Source organism: Echinops telfairi, unplaced genomic scaffold (genome assembly GCF_000313985.2).
Source record: "Echinops telfairi isolate 266 unplaced genomic scaffold, ASM31398v2 ScPeMD7_1713;HRSCAF=2227, whole genome shotgun sequence".
Lineage (NCBI taxonomy): Eukaryota > Metazoa > Chordata > Mammalia > Afrosoricida > Tenrecidae > Echinops > Echinops telfairi.
In genome coordinates, this window is record NW_022105611.1 from 21,232,909 (window position 1) to 21,252,071 (window position 19,163).

Consider the following 19,163-nt stretch of genomic DNA (forward strand, 5'->3'; position numbering starts at 1 on the left):
ACTCCACATTCCCCCTCATTCACAGTGATAGGATTTTTTCTTCTAAGTCTTTGATGCCTCATACTTGATCCTGTCAACAGCTCATGATCACATGGGTTGGTGTTCTTCTTCCATGTGGGCTTTGTTGCTTCTCTGCTAGATGGTCACTTACTTATCTTCAAGTCTTTAAGACCCAAGACGCTATATCTTTTGATAGGGGGGCACCATCAGCTTTCTTCACAGAGAATCCAGGACAGATAAATCCCTCAGGACCAATAATCACAGTACCAATACCAGGAGGGGCAGGGGAAGGTGGGGAGAGAAAGGAGTAACTGATCACAATGATCTACATATAACTCCCTCCCCGGGAGATGGACAACAGAAAAGTGGGTGAAGGGAGACTTGGTCAGTGTAAGACATGAAAAAAAAATTTTTAATAAATTATCAAGAGTTTGCGAGGAAGGGGGGGGGGAGGGAGAAAAATGAGGAGCTGATACCAAGGGCTCAAGTAGAAAGAAATTGTTTTGAAAATGATGATGGCAACAAATGTACATATGTGCTTGACACAATGGATGGATGGATTGTGATAAGAGATGTATGAGCCCCCAATAAAATGATTTTTTTTAAATCACCAAAATCAAGACAATGCATACATCTACCAACCCCCAAAGCTTTTCTTGTGCCTCTTTGCAATCGCTCCCTAATCTCCAATCTCAAGGAAGCCACCGGTCTGCTTTGCGCTAGCATCGATTTGGTTTTGTTTTCTAGAATTGCGTACAGTGTGCAATCTTTTACAAAATGATTTAGCTTCTTTCACTTAGCAAAATTACTTTGAGATTCCTCCAGGTACTTGCATATATCAATAACTCATTACCTTGGAGCCGATTCCAACTCAAAGAGATCCTATAGGACAGAGTAGAACTGCCCTTTTGGGTTTCTGAGGCTGTAAATACTTCAGGGAGCAGTAAAGCCTCATTTTAATCCTACAGAGTGACTGGTGGGTTCAAACTGCTGGCCTTGGGGTTAGCAGTCCAGTATGCCACCGCGGTTCCTTAGTTTGTGTCTTTCCTTTGCTGAGTCACATGAAGGCACTGCGGTTAAGGGTGGAGCCGCTAACCTTGAGGTAACACACTCACCAGCCACTGTGGGAGAAAGCGGCTGTCCCCTCAGTTAAAAATGTGCTCTGTGAAACCCTATCCATCGTGAATTGGGTCTGGTGTGGTTAGTACGATATCCTTCAGGGCTGTGCAGTTGGTTCCTGACTATTAACCTCAAGGTTGGCCATTTGACAACCCCGCCCCCCCAGCAGCACCCAAGTGTGTGTGGGTGACCTGACTCCAGGAGCCCTCCTGGTGTAGTGGTTATGCATAGGGTTGCTAACCTCCAGGTCAGCAGTTCAAATCCACCAGCTGTTCTCAGAGAAAGATGCGGTTTTCTACACAGGGTATGTTCTACCCAGGCCTAGGTGGCTGCTAAGAATCAGAATCAACAGTGAGATCTGGTTCCATAAAGCTTATATCCAAGGAGACTCCGTGGAGTTCTCCCTCACACAGGTTCGCCATGAGTAGCAATCAACTTGACAACTTTTTTTTTTTAAAGTGAGGATCTACCACATTTTGTTTAGTCACTCATTCATTCTTGGACATTTGGGTTGTTTCTAATAAAGTTGCTATGATCATACACCTTCGTTTCTTGAATCAACACCTGGAAGTGGAGATCTGTGTAGGGAGAAAAAAAGGAAAAAAATTCCTACTTCAAAATCATCGTTTTCCCTACACATTTCCTTTCTGAAGCCTTGTATCAAGCAGAATTGAAAAATACTTTACCAAAAAAAAAAGGTCTATACTTCACAAAAGGTTCCTTCTAAATGTTACAGCTTTAGCCAGAAACTACGTCACGGGTATTGTAACCAAAAGTGGCTCTGAGATTCTAATATTTAAACGCAAGGCGGCGCCCTTGGCCGAGTAGTAATCAATAGCCACGCCCCTCCGAGGTAGTTCCCTTCCTGCCCCGCCCACATACTCCCACCAGAACTTCACTTCCCAAGATGCCCCGGGATCCGACAAGTCGGCCGTCATTGTGACATTAGTTTCACAGTCTTCTGGGAAATGTCGTTTCTTTGTTCCGTAGCGACGGAGCGTTCTAAGGTTCTGGACTACCACTCCCGAGAGGCAGTGCGCGACTCACCTCGTTCGCGGCGTCTTCGAACGCGCTGCGGCAGCCATGTTGGACGTGGCCAGCACAGGGGCCGGCACCAGGGGCTTGTAAAAGCAGCAGCTGTCACGATGCTGGGGTCCCTGGCATGGAGGAGGACAGCGCTGGCGCCGCAGCTCTCCATCCGACTGCTTCGGTCTCCGTCGCTCCGGAGCCAGGGAGGCGCCTCCGGCCGGAGCGTAACTACCGGGGGCCCCGGGGAGCTGCCATGGCTGAGGGCAGCCGCCGGGGGGCGCCCCGGGACAGTGCCGGCCTTGCTCGCGGGACGAGGGGCGGCCGCTGGGGGGCGCCGGGAAGGACGTGTGGCCCCCCAGTACTTTGCGGCCACCGCATGGGGACGCCTTCCTAACCCCGAAGAAACACTCCCTGGACAAGACGGCTGGAGCGGGGTCCCCAACAGAGCTGGACTGGGCGTGTGGGCCCTGGCCACGGCGCTGGTGGTTCATTGCTACAGCAAGAACCCATCCAACAATGGTGATTATGGGAACTGCCTGGGCTGGAGAAAGGTAGAGGTGGGAGGAGTGTCCCGACTTCGCACCTTTGCAGGATGGGAGATGCTTACAGACATTGTACCCAGAAAGCCTCAGTCCTGGAGAGACCCAGATAGCGGCAGGTCACCGGGCAAAGGCCGTTGCAGTGGAGGCTCCCAGAGATCAGCTCCCCCTCTGAACATGATTTTGCCCACCCCTACAGCGAGGCATTGAACTGAAACATCTAATATTAGAGTATGACCTCTTTGTGTGTTAATAGGCCTCCTGATCCAACTCCTGTTTAAAGAGGTGCCCGGTGAACCGCAGGATGCCTTAAGGGCAACCACCAGGTGGTGCAGAGTCGCGTTTAAGTGGGGTGTGACCTAAGAGACTTGGTTTCAGTGCCAGCTTTGCCTCTGCCCACTCTGGGCGGACTCCCCCAACCCCTCTGCCATTTTGGCTTCTGTTTCCACAAAGTGAAGGTTTCTCCCCCAGTATGCTTAGTGGGAAAAGGTGCTGCTCAGCTCTCTCCAGGGCTTTGCTGTGCCAGGTCTCCAGATCCTGCCACGGTGGGAGAACGTAGAAACCCATGCAACCACATGGACTGGCTGAACCAGGTTAGTGCTCCAGCCACGTCGTGGGACAGCCCTGGGAGAGTGGACAAGAGCCACTCAGTTGTACCTTATAGGGGAAGACGAGGCCTGGCATACATATAGTCCATGCTGTGGAGACTGCTGGGCCTATATCTGTTTATTCTGCAGGCTGTGGCCAACTGCCAGGAGGGGCAATGGCCTGGGAGTCAGAACACCTGGGGTCTTGTTTGGGTTCTGCCTCTGAATTCCCATTGTGACCGGATTCTTGCTCCTCCTCACTGGCCCCCAGTTTCCTCATCTGCAAGATGAGGATGGTGACCTAGAGGCTCTGAAGTGTTCCAACTTAGATAGACTATGATTCTATAATTTGCCCCTCTGGGCGGGGAGTGGGGATCAGGGGAGATGGGTTACCTTCTGTGTGTCCAATTTGGGCAAGGTACTGTGGGAACTTCTAACTTAAGACACAATGGGTGAAGGCAGGCAGTCAGGGCTTGAGGTCTGGTGAATGGGATTATGTGTTGTTGGGGGTTCAGAGAACTAGCAGGACCAGGAAATCCTTCCTGGAAGATTGAGACCTCTGAGGGATAGGGAATTTTCACTTTAGTCCTGAAAAATAAGGAAAAGATGGAAAAGGGGGACCCACTGAGAGCAGGAAATGCATCTTTTTTCAGGTAGGTACCACTTCCCTTTCCAATACCAACACATCGTTCACCATAGTACATTGCACTTAGGAGGTACTCAGCAAATGTGCCTTGAGTTGGATTTGTATTTTAGGCAAAGCCTTCCTGCACAAAGGAGGGTCTCAGGCCAGCACGGTGTGTGCAGCGCCTAGCAGTATGGCTAGCCTGGTTGGTGGACAGGAGGGGGGCCTTTGGAATAAGGTGAGAGCAGATGGAGTGGGGCCTGGATGCCAGGCAGAATGGTTGGAGTGCTTGGGATTTCTCCTGTAGGCAGTAGAGACCATGGAAGGTTTCATGATCCAGTCAATGTCCCGAGGCCAGTGTTTGAATGAGGGGAAGTTGAGACCACAGGAAGGTTGATCCTAAAGACACTATATCCATGCCAGGTAGATGATGGCACAGGGTATGATTCTGAGAGCCTTAACTTTGTAAGAGAAGGATGTCTTTAACTTCTTGTTATTTGGTTTGAGCACTCAACTTTGTTTGGAATCACTTGGAGAGCTTATAAAGCATTGAACACCCCCAACCCAGTTTCTGATGTAGTTGATCTGTGTAGGGCTTAAACATCAGCCTGCTTTCCGAATACCATAGGTGATTCCAGTGTGCATCAGGGTGAGAACTACAGCCTAGAGGCCGGGCCCATGACTTCCATGGAACCCGGATACTATGATCTTTCTGTAGAGGCTCCTAGGGATTCCAGATCACACTTTGTGCCCCTGAGATAGTGTCGTGTGAACCGCAGCAAGGAAATCAATATGTACCAAAATTAAGGCCCCAGCCAGTTCCATCCCTGGGACCTGAGCCGCCAGACCCCCTGGTTTTCAGTTCATTCCTCACACAGTCTGACCATGTGGCGAGAACAGGGATCTCGGAGAGGGTTGTTCCCCTTCCTGGGGGCTGCGGAGCAGGCCTGGGTGTATTCTTGGAGAACCATTGGGGAAGACAATCAGCAAAGGCCTGGCTCTGGATCACAGAACTGACCTGGCTGACTCACCTCTCCTCTCTGGGCCGGTTTCCTCATCTGAACTATAGGGCCAGCTCAGAGAGGTAGGCAGCAGAGCTGGGCCTGGAGCCCGCGTTGGCCTGCCTCTAGATCCTGTTTTTCCGCGCTGCGCCTCCGCCACCTCTTGTTACACTGGGTGGCACTGCACTGCCCTGGCAGGCTCCCTGTGGTAGGGCTGGAGATGAGTTTGTTCAGTGCCCGACATGAACCTCGGGGCCAGGCGTGACACCAGGACTCCACGAGCACTTGTTGGGCTGTTGGAAAAAAATTGAGCCTCAGCTGTTGAATTGGTTGGTGCTTTCTTCTCATCAGGCAGGATTTGTTTTGTTTTGTTTGTGCCACAAGGTGGTGCTAACAGGCTGTAGGCAGCTCAGGCTGGGCCAGGTTTAAAAACCCAATCAAGCCCAAGGCTGGTTGATTCTGACTCCGAATGGCCCCGTGGCTCTCCGAGGTTTCCGAGGCTGTGCATCTGCACGGAAGCCGACTACCTTGTCTTTTTCTACCGACCTTCCGGTTAGCAGCCCAGTGCTGGGCATTGCCCCTGTGCTAGGCCTGCCTGTGGCTCCACTGCTCTGGCTCTCCCCGCCTGGCCTAGGCATCAGGGAGTTTGCAAATTTTTTTCAACTTGTGATTTCATCTCTGTGGCAGCTGCGTGAGGCTGGCAGGGGGGCTGGGGGGTCAAGGAAGTGAGGAGTCGGGTGCTGAAAGGGACAGGGACTATGGCAGTCACACGCAGAGGACTTGAAGCCAGGCGTCTTGACTTTAGTCCAGAGGCTTCACTCCGAGGGGCTCCTGCCGTGCCTGCACCTCGTCCTGCCCCTTCCCCTGGGTTTGTGACCTGCAAAATCGAGATGGGGAATTGGGATGAAGTAGGGTAATGTCGAGAGATCGTTAATTATGACAATGACATAAAGTGTATTATACTTCTACAGAGCTGTCTAACTTTGGAAGAAATCCCCCTCCATTGACTCCATTCCGACTCCTGGAGACCTTGTAGGACAGACTGGAACCATTCCATGGGCTTTCCGAGACTGTCTGTCTCAACAGGAGCAGGCGATCTCTTCTTGCTCCCGACTAGTCCACTGTTTCCCTGGGTTCCTACAGAACTACCCTAGCATCAGTGCCGACTCATGGTGACCCTGTAGGACAGGGTTAAATTGACTCTCCGAGTTTCAGAGACTTAACTGCTGACAGTAGAAAGGCTCATCTCTCTCCCTCGGAGCAGCTGTGGTGTCGAACTGCAGACTTTGCGGATCTCAGTCTAGCGTATAACCACTACGCCACCAGGGCGTCTATGAAGAGGGCAGATAATCCACCTGATGAACACTTAGCCGAGGCAAGATGTTTGTCTTCACAGCATCACCTTGTATTTGGGTTCTATAGGTAGGAAGGTGTGGCCAGACAAGCTGGTAACAGTGGGAGCCAGGTGAGGAGGGAGCGGTAAGCCTTCTCTTCATGTACCTCGGCATCGTGTCCCTTGCTAAAGCCAGTGTTTGTGAAGTGCCTCTGCTTCTGTTGTCTCACCGAGCAGTCTTGATGGTAGGTTGTGGCTAGGGATCTGACCAGTGCCCTCTCTCTCCAGATGTCGCCCTGGTGGAAGCTGCTCGAGCCAACAATGTCCAAGAAGTCAGAAGGTGAGTGTCAAAACCCATCCTCCTCCCTTCACAGCCAGGGTGAGGGGTGGGCCGCTTCCTCAAACCGACCTGGGGACTGTGCCCTGTGACTTCTCTCTAGTCACCAAGTATTTGGCTTCCTGGTCCCATGAGGAGTTAGTGTCTGTGTCTCCTTTATTCTAACCCCAAATGTCCCTCCATCCTTCCCGCCGTTTCATTCTTCACGGGGTGTGGCTTGATGCCCTCCCCCACCCCCCACCCCAGCCGTGGGTTCTTCTGTGCATCTTCCAGTTTGTCCTTATTTCTCAGTGGACTCTGCCATGTGCCACTGGTTGCTTCCTGAACAAGGGAGCAGCCTCCCAGGGAGCAGCCTGGGGATTTAGGAGGGAGCCAGAAGAGATCTTTTTGTGAGAGAGTCTTTGGGCTATAAAGTCCCGCCTGCTGGGCCCGGGGTGCAGATGCTGATGCCCTGCCTAGGGACAGACTCTTCAGCCTCCCTGCTGGCCTCTGATAGGTTGGATTGGAGGCTTATTCTTTGGCCAGCGAAGGACAAAACTCAGGCTCAGCCCGTTAACAGCATGGCTGCTCAGCTAGGCCACCAGAGGGCCTGCATGTGTGGCTGGTGGTTAGGGGCAGAGGGTTTTATTCGGGACGAAACTGATGGCCCCCATTGAGCTCTCCTCCCCTCCCAACCCCCATGCCCATGTCGGAAGGAAGGAAGGCAGATGTTTGGGGGGCAGTCTCTGCGCCAGTGCTCCTCCCTGCTCACTGCTCAACATACGGAAGGTATTGAAAGGCAGCCACAGCCCCTCCAAGACTTACTGCTTTGATTCCCTTTCATTTTATCTGCAGCATTATTATTGATTCTCAAGGGTGCTTTTGAGTATTAATGTTCAAGGCCTAGTTTTTAATAAACCACTTTTGAAAGTATGAGCTGGGAGTTCTTTCGTAGCCAAATAAATATGATGGAGGAATAGTTTAATAAACATGCGATGATGCATCTTAGAAACCAAGCACAGATGTCAGCTTGCTGTTATAAGAGCCATCCATAACTGCGGCTGTGTGGCGCCTTCACTCCCCCAGACACAGATGAGCCGGCTTCACTCGGCTGCAGTGCAACAGAACTGGCTGTGCCGTGCCAGGCAGGTCCTGGCTGGGCCTGGGGTCTTCTGTTGGGAGCTGCTGGAGGCTGCCCGGCTGCTGCCTTCACTGGGCCAACCTGTGGAGCAGCGGTCCTGTGAGCCTACCTTTTCGTTGCCCAGGGGAGGCTGTTTACCCCGTCCGTTCAGTCCCCAAGCACTGGTTCTTGTAGCTCTTTTAAATTTGTTTTTCAACTAGCTGCTACATGTCTGCCCACCTCTACAGAGAGCAATTAAACTATGTTTGAGAGAGAGACAGACACAGAATTGTCCTGAATAAACACTCTTGTTCATGTGGATCGTGTTTGTAGGGACCTTTCGGACTAATCTTCTGGCCTGCTGTTTGTCTTGTCCCATCTCCTTTGGCTAGGGTGCCTCAGGCTCCCCCTTTACCCTCCTGAGGGAGTCAGATGTGAGGTGCCAATCCTGCCCTTTAGCATGGCAAACCACCCCCACCCCCCAAATACAGAGTAAAGGAGTACAGGCAGGCAGGAGGTGCTGGCCAGCCACTGGCCCAGGGACCGCGTGACTGTGACTAGAGCAGGGGATGGGGCTGCATTTCTGTCCTCTGAATAGTGGGGAGGTGAGGAGGTTTGGGACAGGAAAGTGACACTGTTCAAGCAGTGTTTCAGAAGAGTGAAGGATGGACAGAACGGGAAAGGACAGAAGGCAGATCTGTGAAGAGGCTATTTTAGTAGCCTTTCTACTCGCTAGGTAACTGACAGGCACCTCATGCTACTCTTACTTCATGATGTCTTCCTCTGTGTGCCCTGACCCTTAGCTCTGCCCAGCAGACCTGCTGGCAACAGGCCAGAGCCCCTTCGTTCCCAGTGAGGTTTGAAACTTGACGTCTGGGTTAATGAGCAGCACCTGGAGAATGCTACTGCCTGGTGCTCTTCTTGCCCCTCACCCCCTCTCTCGAAGCTCCTGCATGGTGTGTCTCAGCCGTGACACCCCCCCCCCCCCCCCCACTGCCTTGGGAGTGTTCTAGCGAATGAGTGGCAACTTGTGCCCTTCTGCTCAGGGGGCAAGTGCTACTGGTGCTACTCTGTAAGGACACCCTGGATCTGCCTGGGCACCCCCCCCGCCCCAGACCACCCTCTAATTCCCCTCTGCTCACATGCAGCCGGCCTTTCAGACACAGCTCACGAAGGAAGCCACCTTTAACTCCTCCCCGTCGATGCAGTCTCCTGGTCTGGGAGGGTCTGAGTGTCATCTCAGAAGGGTCAGGCTGTACCAGGAGAGGAACTCTTTTGAAGAGAAGCTGAAAGCAGTCAGTTCAACAGGAAAATCAGTCAGGTTTGAGATGCTCACCATCTCAGGGACAGAGTATGAGATGATCAAACCAGCTGCTCTGGGCACAGTTGACCTGCTTCCTGGCTAACCCTGTGTGCTGGGCCTGCCTGGCTAACAGCACAGGGCAGGGTTTCCACTTACTACCCTCTATTCTTTGTATTAAGAAGTTTCTTGGCTTGACTCTCTATGGTAGGGACAAGACCTGGTTCCCACTGCTCCTTATTCTTCCCCTAGAATACAAGGATTTTCAGCAATCCTGCAGCAAGTGTTCCTTAGTCTGACTTCCATCTGCCCATGGGCTCTGTCAGAGTCAGGATGGGGCCCCTTCTCTTTCTGTCCTACCCTCCTCTTGCCCCTGTGGTCATCCTTTTATCTCTCCCCATCCTCCAGAGCAAAAGCACTTAAACCTCGTGCACTTAAAACACTCAGCTCTGGCTCTGCATATTCTGGGACCTCTGTTCTACTTGCCAGCATTTGAACAGGTGGCCTGGATCTTTCGCATAGCCCAAACCTGAGCCTGCCTTCTGAACTCAGGAACCGTTCATCCGAAACGCAGGGCACAGGGCAGACTGCAGGCACATCTGTGCTGGCTTTGCAGAGCTGTGAGGGGAGCAATCAGGCCTGAGAGAAGTGAGGCCTCAGGTTGTCCCATTGAAGATCACATTCCCTTCAGGATGAACTTGGGTGAAAGACAACACCCCTACCCATTTCCTTTCTCCCACCAGGGAACCAGGCCTCCTGTGAGTTTAACTTGCTTGTCCTTCAGCTCAAACAGGCTAATGAAGGAAACTTGACGTGCTAAATCTCGTGCTTCAGTCCGTCTGCTCTTTCTCAAGATTCATTGTTGATTTTACTGACGTTTGCTGAGCATATGTTGAGCCCTGGTGGCACAGTGGTTTAAGTGCTCAGCTGCTAATCAAAAAGGTGGTAGCTCAAACTCAACAGCTGCTCCAATCTGCCTCTGTACAGATTGTGGCCTTGGACATTCTCTGGGCACTTCTGTCCCGCGGAGTTGCTCTGCATCAGAATCAGCTCAGCAGCAGAGTGTTGGCCGCATGTCAGGTCCTGTACACGGCACAGGGGACACCTGTCCAGGCATGAGTCGCCCTTGATAAAGGAGTCATCTAAGACTGACTGTGGCAACATAGTGTGTTTAGTGTTGTGAGACAGAAGAGTACAGCATCTGCTGGAGCCCAGAGAGCCCTGACCATCCTAGAGAAAGGAAAGCTTCCTGGAGGTGGGGGCACCTGATCCAAGTCTGAAAACACCAGAAGGATATAACCAAGAGATGCAGAAGACATTCCAGGCAAAGGGGACAGCATGCATGGAGGCACCCAGCAGTGAACCACCTGGTGTGTGTGGTGGGGAGGATGGATTTGTACACCTTGTTGTTAGGTATTGCCAGATCACAATCTGAGACCAAAAGTTTCTAGAGGAAGATAGGGGTCTGGTTGTAGAGGGCCTTAATTGACTGCCCATTTGTCACCTGTCTGCCCCGCCTGTACCCTTGTACCTTCCCTGAGTTGGGTATGGGGAGGGATGGTAGGCAACATGATGAGGAAGGATGAGCCTAAGTGGCATGGAGATGATAAGAACTATAGCCTCTAGAGCTGTATGTAGAGGTAACATTATTTATACAATTATTAATGCATTCATCTAGTATTAGGAGGTGTGCTCGATGCTGTAGATACAGTCATGAGCAAGGTAAGTAGAGCCCCTGCCCTCTAGGTACTTACACTGGAACTGGGGGCCGGATTACGAGTGAATTATAATTGTAGTAGGGCCTGCAAAAGCCAGAACCTATGTAAGGCAGATATCTGTTAGGAAACTACAAGTATTTTCCAATGATAGAGAAGGGGTGAGACTGCACCGTGTCAATGGCAGGACACTGCAGCACCCCAGAAAAGCACAGCAGCCCCCAGCGTTCCGGCTCTCTCCATTATTCCCACTGTGTGTGCCTCAAAAGTGAAGCCCAGGTGCCTTGTCAACAAATGGAGCCAGGAAATAGGCATGGCCACATGCGAAAGAATTAACTGCACCCTGCCCTTAGACCATACACCGAAGTGAACTCAACATGGGCCGTAGACTCAATGTAAGAGCTAAACCTACAAACTCTTAAAGCAGGAATAGACCTTTGGAACCTTGTTAGGCAAAGCCTTCTTGGATAGGACACCAAAAGCACAGCAATAAAAGAAAACAGATATCTGACTTCAAGATAAAAATGTGTAAACTACAAACAATAACATCTGCAAAGTGGCAGCCCACAGAAAGGGGGAGAATGTTTTCAGGTCATATATCTGGTAAGGGACTGATATCTAGACTCACTAAAGATCTCTTATAACTCAATAATAAAAAGATAAATAGCCCAATTAAGAAATAGGCGAGAACTCGGAATAGATATTTCTCTAAAAAGATAAGCCAATGACCAATAAGCATGTGAAAAGTTATTCAACATCGTTAGTCATCAGGAAAATGCAAATCAAACCTACAGTGAAATACCACTTCCATCCATTAGGATGACGAGAAGCACAAAGACCTAACGGCAAGTGTTGGTACAGCTACAGAGAAATTAGAACTCTCATACACTACTAGTAAACCCCTACTCAGCCATCTTATATAGGGTTTCGAAGCCCATTAACCCATATGGGAGCAGGTAGCTTCATCTTTCACCCTTGGAGTGGCTGGTCGGTTTGAACCACTGGCCTTATAGTTAGCCACCCAACAGTACCGCCAGGGCTCCGTACACGACTAATGGGAGTGCAAAATGGTTCATTCACTCTAGAAAGCAGTTTGAGAGTGCCTCCTAAGGTTATCATAGAGTTACGTATGATTCAGTAATTTCACTCCATTGGAACTCAACTGCCATTGAGTCGAAGCAGACTGAGGTCTGTATATACACTCAAGGGAACTAAAAACCATTTCCCCCAGACTTGTACATGAGTGCTTATCGGTGTAGTTGTACTCTTACCAGCCCCAAAGTAGGAAAAACCCAAATGCTCATCGACTGACGACTGGGACAATATGGCACATTCATGCAATGGGATATTATTAGGCTGGAAAAAGGAAGGACTGATACTGCATGCTAAAGCAGGGATGAACCATGCATGAACGTAGGAAGCCATGCACAGAAGATCCAGTAGGATTGCATGTACATGAAATGTACAGAACAGGCAGATCGGTGGAGCCAGCGTGAGTTAGTGGTTGCCTAGGGCTGGAGTGGGGTGAGCTAGTAAGGAGGGGCTGCTAGTAGGTTTTGTTGGAGGGGTAACAAAATGTTCTAAAATGAATTGTGGTTACACAACTCTATACTAACAACGGTTGGCTTGTACCCTTCAAATGGGTGAAGCATATGGTGTGTGAATCCAATCTCAATCAAACCGCTTTCACAAAGTGAAGTACAGGACCTTGGGAAACCCAGGCTTGAATGTGGGGCGGGGGGTGGAAACTGGGAAAGGTCAGTAAGGGAAAGCCTCTGACTAAACGGGCTTAACCTGAACTCAGATGAAAGTTCCAGGTAAAGGAGGCAGAGGTGGAAGGCCTTGGGTCAAGAGAAGTGGAGAAACCAAGGAACTGAGAGAGTAGGCGAGTGGCTTGAAGTGAAGTTGGGAGAGTTAGACTGGGACTGCCACCTTGGGTACCAAGGCCATGTTAGCCTTTAGCCTTTTAAAATTTCATTCTAAGGGCAGTGGGCAGCCCTTGGAGGACTCTAAGGAAGGGATGTGTATGTGTGACAAAGAGCTAGACAGATCAAGATCTGTCTAAAGGATCAGTGGTTTCTCAGTGGAGAACAGATGGAGAGCGTGATGGGTGCTGGGAGGCTGGCTGGGAAGGGACTGGGATTGCAGGCAGTAGAGGATGATGGTGTTTGGTGGCTGGGACTAAGGAAGTAAGCTAGGGGGTTGTGGTGGTTAAAACAGTATGAGAGCCTCGCCCAGTACCTGGGACACTGTTAGGTGCATTCAAGTCAGTTTCGACTCAGGGACCCTGTGAACAACGGAAGGAAGCACTGCCTGGTCTGGTGCCAGCCTGCCACACAGAGGATCAGTGCATGCTGAGTGGGTAGGATTGGGTATAGTTGATTTGGGCGAAGGTGTTAGGAATGAATTTCAGGTGTCTGGCTTGATTCGCTATGTAGATGGCTACTGCCATTCACTAAGATGGGGATCCTGGAAGGGGACTGGCCTGGGGGAGAAAGATGATTAAGTTCAGTTTTGAGCATGCTAGTGGGGTAGTCACGTGGTGATGCCCACTAAGGAGCTGAGTGGGTTTCTGTCTCTTCCCAGCTGCCATCAAACAGTATCTCAGTAGTTCAGAGACTGTTGTGATGTCCTGGTTTGATAGTTTAAGAAAAGAAGGGACCAAATCCCAGCTTAAGGTGGGGGTTCTCAATGGTTTTAGAAAAACCATGACTTGGCGTACAGTTCAGGCAAGAAGGAAGGGTTGGCTTTTGTTCGGGGACAAACACATTTATTCTAGCTTTGCTGCTGGCTTGGCTTGGATCTTGTCCCTGGATGCCCCAGCTTGGTGCTTAAGGCACTTGCTGTCCAGGGGCCAGGGTTGAGGTGTCCAGAATGTGTTTAGCTACAGCATAGGTAAATGTCTTGCACATCGATCTGAGGATTTTATCTAATTAACAAAAACCCTGGCTGGTAAATACGTTTGGCTGTCTCGAGGCCTCCGAGAGGCTGTCTGTTAATCGATTGTTGCATCATTTCGGCTGGATGGGAAGATATTAATGATGGCATCAGAGCAACCAAAACATCCAGCTCTCTTCACCAGGAAAGGGGTAAATGTGTTTGCCGCTTGCAGCAGATTGGAACAGAAGCTTTATCCTAGACCACAGAGCAAGACCTCACAGGGCTTTGGCCTTAGTCCTTTGACGTTCGTAGTGAGAGCGCTCTAACATCACGGTCAGGTTTGTGTGTGAATGCTAGCTAGGATGTTGGAAGGTAGCATAGTTACAGAAATAGTCAGGGTTTTTAGAATTAGAAGACCTGGGTTTGACTTCTGATAATAGTCACCAGCTGGCTACATGACCTTTAATAGGACTGATACAAGAGCCTCCCTTTCTGAGCCCAGTAACCAAATCTTTCTAATGGAGCTTTTCTTTTAAACTTTAAAATCAATTCCCAATGGTAGAGCTCTGCAGAGAAAGCGGAGTCCCTCTGAAAGGATCCCGAACGCACACAAACATCCGGCAGTTCTGCAGAGTGGCCCAGGGTTTGTCCACTTTTCTGAAGTGTGTGACCTGCCGCGTCCCTACTTGCTTGTTCTTGGTGATGGACCACATCTGCTTATACCCTGGGGAAGGTTGGGTTGGCAGCTTTTCCTGCACGTCATGGGCTAGTGAATCATAGAAGCAACCAGCCAGAAGCCTGGCAAAGGAAGGCAGTCATCCAAGCCCTTGAGCGAGCAGAGAACAGAGTCTCCCAAAGTGGGGTTGGTTTGGGGAGCAGGGGAGAGAGCGATTTGTGCCTGCACAGGAGCCCAGCCCTGGCTTTGTTGGCCCCACTGGTTGGCTGTGTGTCCTTGGGCTAGTCCCTGAAATCTCTCAGTGCCCTGGATTATAAAACACCTTTGATGATAGCTGCGTGACCCCAATACCTGTGTGACCCCCCTCTCAGAACCTTGTGAGAGTTCTAGGCAGATGAACCTTTGTCTGGAAAATTACCCATCCCTGTGTCATCAGTGTGGCACCTTCCAGGAACATTCTGTAGAGTGCCCTTCTCCGTTAAAGCACTTACTTGTCCAACCCCCCCACCCCACCCCAGTACTGTGAGTTTAGGAGGTGGCAAACCACTGCTAAGTTGTTTGTTGCAGTTCATGTAAATAATCAGCAATACTTACAGGATATTGAAAGTGTTTTACAAAAGATAGAGGTAAATGTTTGTCATTACACCCTACTATGTTTTAGTTTTATCACATGTACTCATTTATTTGACCTAGATATTCAGGATTTTCTGTTTCTAGCGTGTCACTCGTAACAGCTGGTGCTTATTAATGTCTTTTTGTGTGAGGCTTTAATCGGGAACTCCTCTTCACAACTCCTCTGCCAAGTACTCTGTCCCCATTTCATAGACGATGAAGCAGGAGTTTGGAGAGCTCAAGGAATTTCATGAAAACGCCTGCTTGAGAGGCGGCCCAGCTTTTTAGTTTACAGATAGGGAGGCCGTGAGGCCGAGTTTTTCTCTTCGCATCTCGTGTGCTCTGGGGACCATTTGTAACTAAAGGGGGGATCATTCTGTCCACCTCTCTTGAGGATAAGCTGTCAAACCCAGACCCCTTAGCTGCCTTCCTCTCAGCTCTGCTCCTCACTGACCGCCCCTTCCCCACGCCCACCAGCCCAGCAAGCCATGCCCTCTTTCCCTTGAACACCCCATCCTGGTCAGACTTGAAGCCTACCCCTTCCTCATTCCTGGGCTGGCATGGTGCTTCCACCTCTGTCCAGCTGTCTCTCCAGGGCCTGGTCATGCTTCATCACCCACCTCAAGCCCTTTCTTTCTCTCCCAGTGCGCACACCCAGACTAGCAATAACAGCAGCTGGGTATGAGATAGCCACTGTGTGAGGCAGAAGGCTCATGTTTGTGGGGACCAGGGTAGATCAACAAGTACTGCTACTAGGGTTCTAGTTCACATGTGTGTGATTTTCCTGCAAAAAACTGCATCTGTGCAATCAGTGAATGGCTGCAGACAGGCTCGCTCAGTAATACACCTGCCTCCGTCTTGTTTGGGACCTTCAAACGAAAGGTTCAAGGGGGCCGAGAGGTCAGCTCAGACCGTTGTGGTGACTGTTGTGGATTCCACAGGATTCATCCTAATACATTTTCTCAGAGGACCCAGGGCCAGCGTGAAGGGTTTATTGTGAAGAAGTTTTAAGGAAAATGAAAGCTGCACTGGTGAGGATGAGGTCAGGAACGTCGGCCCGAGGAATTGCTTCCATCACAGCAATGCACCTATCTGCTCATTCTGTGAGGGGAGCAGGGGCTGTCCTGGGAGAATTTCATTCGGGAAGCTTACCCCATCCACTGTGCAGCTCTGATCTTGCACGCTCAGCCTTCTTTCTGTTCCTCAAGAACAGCGAGTCTCGGAAGGATGTCCAAACTGCCATTTTGACAGGGTGTCAAAGTGCGCAGACTTCTCCAGGGGTGGGTTAGAGAGGCGGAAAGACCGCCTTCAGGCGCGTATTGACCTAGGTGGAGCATGTGTTGAGAAACAATAGCTTCACATTGTGAGATTTTTTCTGCAATAAAGGTTTCTATGGTTTTATTTTTAGAAGTACTTTTGACTTGCCCACATGTTATCCTTCCTTGCCACCTTATTTCAGAACAGGTTGTATTATGTCCATTGTCTAGCTCAAAAAGCTCTAGGCTCTGGCAGATGCAGCGATTTAAACGAAGGACTCCAGTAGTCCAGATACATGCTTTTCTCAGTGCAATAGACTGCTGGTTCTGACTCACATTGATCTTAGCAGAATTCCCATAGGTCTTAAAATCGGAGCCATGCGGCGTCACATTTAGTTATTCCTTCCCTGGTCTTTTCTTTCAATCACTCCAAGTATGTCTCCTCACCTGGGCTACGACCCCACCACAGTAAGTAAGGTACATGGTGCCTCCTCAGGCCTTTGCTTAGCATAACTAGTCACACAGACTGACTGGACCCCCAAAAGGCACACAGTACAGATAAGGCCAGGCTACTTGATTGATTGGTTGATTGAAAGCCTGTTTATTCTCTTCTGGCTCCTCAGCAGGAGGACACAGCCCCGGGAAGCAGCTAAGCTAGCTGACTGAGCTTCAGGATCATTCATTCGTGTGGTGGGAGGCCAGGAAGGCTGCATAAGAATCTCTGCGAGGCTGAGCTGAAGCTTCCATCTCAATGCCCTTTTGTTTGGGGGATAGCACCCAGGCCTCCTAGGCAGTGTGTGTGTATGCGATCAGCCTTTGCAGGTGGACAGGCAACAGAGACAGGATACAAAGCACAGACAATCGGAGGAGGCCCCTGGAATTCCCAGGGCCTCAAAGTCCAGCCAGGCAGGGAGGATCTTCCCAGGCTGGCAGCTCTGGGATTCAGTCACAGCTCCTGCCTGGGCCAGACAGGAGCTAAGGCAGTGGTTCTCAACCTTCCTAGTGCCACGACCCTTTAATACAGTTCCTCATGTTGTGGTGACCCCCAACCATAAAATTATTTTCATTGCTACTTCATCACTGTAATTTTGCTACTGTTATGAATCATAATATAAATATCTGATATGCAGGATGTATTTTCATTGTTACAAATTGAACATAAAGCACAGTGCTTAATCACAAAAACAATATGTAATTATATATTGTGAAATATTTATTTCTAATCACAAAGAAATGAAATTTTGTCTTGGAGCATGGTATAGCATGGGTAACAGTCTTCATGCCGGGTACTCGTATGTGGGTGTATCTGCATGTCGGCTGACCTGCCTAAGGACAGTGGAGCGGTGTCTTGGTTCCTAAGACCATCGGAAATATGTGTTTTCCGATGGTCTTAGGCAACCCCTGTAAAAGAGTCGTTCAACCCCCAAAGGAGTCGTGACCCACAGGTTGAGAACCGCTGATGTAAGGCACTTTTGTCTGTAACCTTTCCCCTCTAGGGTTTAGGACCCCTCCTTCCCTTCTCTGTCGGGCAGCATCCACCCTCACACGTAGCCAACTCTAGGCTCACGATGCTCCCTACCTCTTGGAGGACAAGCAGACCCTAACTGAAAGAGCATTCATTCAAGCTATAGTTCCCATACCTTATAATTTACCCTTTTAAGTTAATACAGTTCAGTGGGTTTTAGTGTGCACATAGCCCCTGATTTGCAACAGGGCTCTGTTAACACAGCTAGAGCGCACACATCATATGTCTTTGCATGCTGTGCACCCTCTCCAGGTTATTTCCAAAAATGCACCATACCCATAATTTTTTCTACCATGAAGTCTCTGATTTCATGGTTTTGGTGTTTTTATTCTGTCACTTGGAGTTAATGCGGCATTGGTACTGTTGACACAGAGCTTTGGTTCCCAGCAGCAGAACCTCACCAGCTCACCCTCGGGTTTCAAAAGCAGCTCCTCTCCCAGCAGGATTCCTTCCCTGCCCTGACAGACCACTTGGTCTCCAGACAGGAAGAAATCCCTTTTTCTGTCCCAGAATCAGCTCTCACCAGGGCGCCTAGCTCCAGCCTACGAAGTGTGCAGGTCTGTACATCTCAGGTATTAGAGGCGACTCAGGCAGGCAAAGCTGGAACACTGCAACCACACCCACTGCACCCCGCCCTCCAGCTGGCCAGCTGCTGCACTCCCGCCCCTTGACTCTCCCAGCTGTGCAGATACCACAGAATGGATGTGCGAGCCTGGGTGTAGAGGGGCACCCACACTATCCTGCTGCTGTCTGACTTCACTTGGGGCTGGCACCTCAGAACGGGGGTGCATGCAGGCAAGAGCCCCACCTGCGGTGAGACCAGCTTTTCACCTGGTCCTAGCCCCACTTTCCGGAACAGCATATTTCAGGCATATGGGCTCTAAGGAATGTTAGCACTCTCAGGCCTGGCTGTGAAATGCTTCAGAGCAAACACAGTTTTGGTTCTGTATTTTCCAATTACTTGGTGTGGTGGTTAAGGTCGTCTGTCTTTTTGGCTGGGCCGTGATTCTAAGTGGTTTGGTAGCTCTGGCATAGTCATCATCCAGGTTGTCAACCTGGGGGTCGCGACCCCTTTGGGTGACCCTTTCACAGGGGTAGCCTGATCATAACAGTAGTAAAATTACAGTTATGAAGTAGCAATGAAAATTAATTTATGGTTGGGGGATCATGGCAACATGAGGACTGTATCGAAGGGTCACGGCAGTAGGAAAGTTGAGAACCACTGAGTTAGAGTCAGATCTGCTCTGAGCAGCCAGTCAGTTGAAAGAAAGTTTTCTTGGGTGTGTCCTGCATAGAGTATATACGGACATTCTGACACAGCTCTAGAATCTTGCTCTTAATCTCAGAATCTGACTTTCGGGTCTTGGAACAAGTTCCAAGTTCAGCAACCTACCATCTAACCTGGCCAGCTTGGCTTCATCAGCCCTTGCAGCTGTGAGTCAGGAGAAGCCTCCAGTCTTAGCATCTACCCATGGACTTGGGATTTGTCAGCTTCTACAGCCACATGAGCCATTTACTTGAGGTAAATCT

General features: G+C 50.1%; 1 protein-coding gene across 5 annotated transcripts in view; it reads left to right on the forward strand.

The window, feature by feature from the left end:
* Positions 1–2,224: 2,224 nt before the first annotated feature.
* Positions 2,225–19,163, forward strand: part of CLPB (caseinolytic mitochondrial matrix peptidase chaperone subunit B) — a 163,153-nt gene continuing 146,214 nt past the window's right edge. For 3 of the 5 annotated variants that reach the window (XM_004708797.4, XM_004708798.4, XM_004708799.4), the window contains exons 1-2: positions 2,226–2,667; positions 6,522–6,573. In XM_004708797.4, the coding sequence (XP_004708854.2) occupies positions 2,265–2,667; positions 6,522–6,573 (455 nt within the window). In that variant the 5' untranslated portion in view covers positions 2,226–2,264. Of the gene's footprint in view, positions 2,668–6,521; positions 6,574–19,163 lie in introns of all 5 variants that reach the window. The other 2 variants (XM_045293127.1, XM_045293128.1) reach the window with 1 other exon arrangement.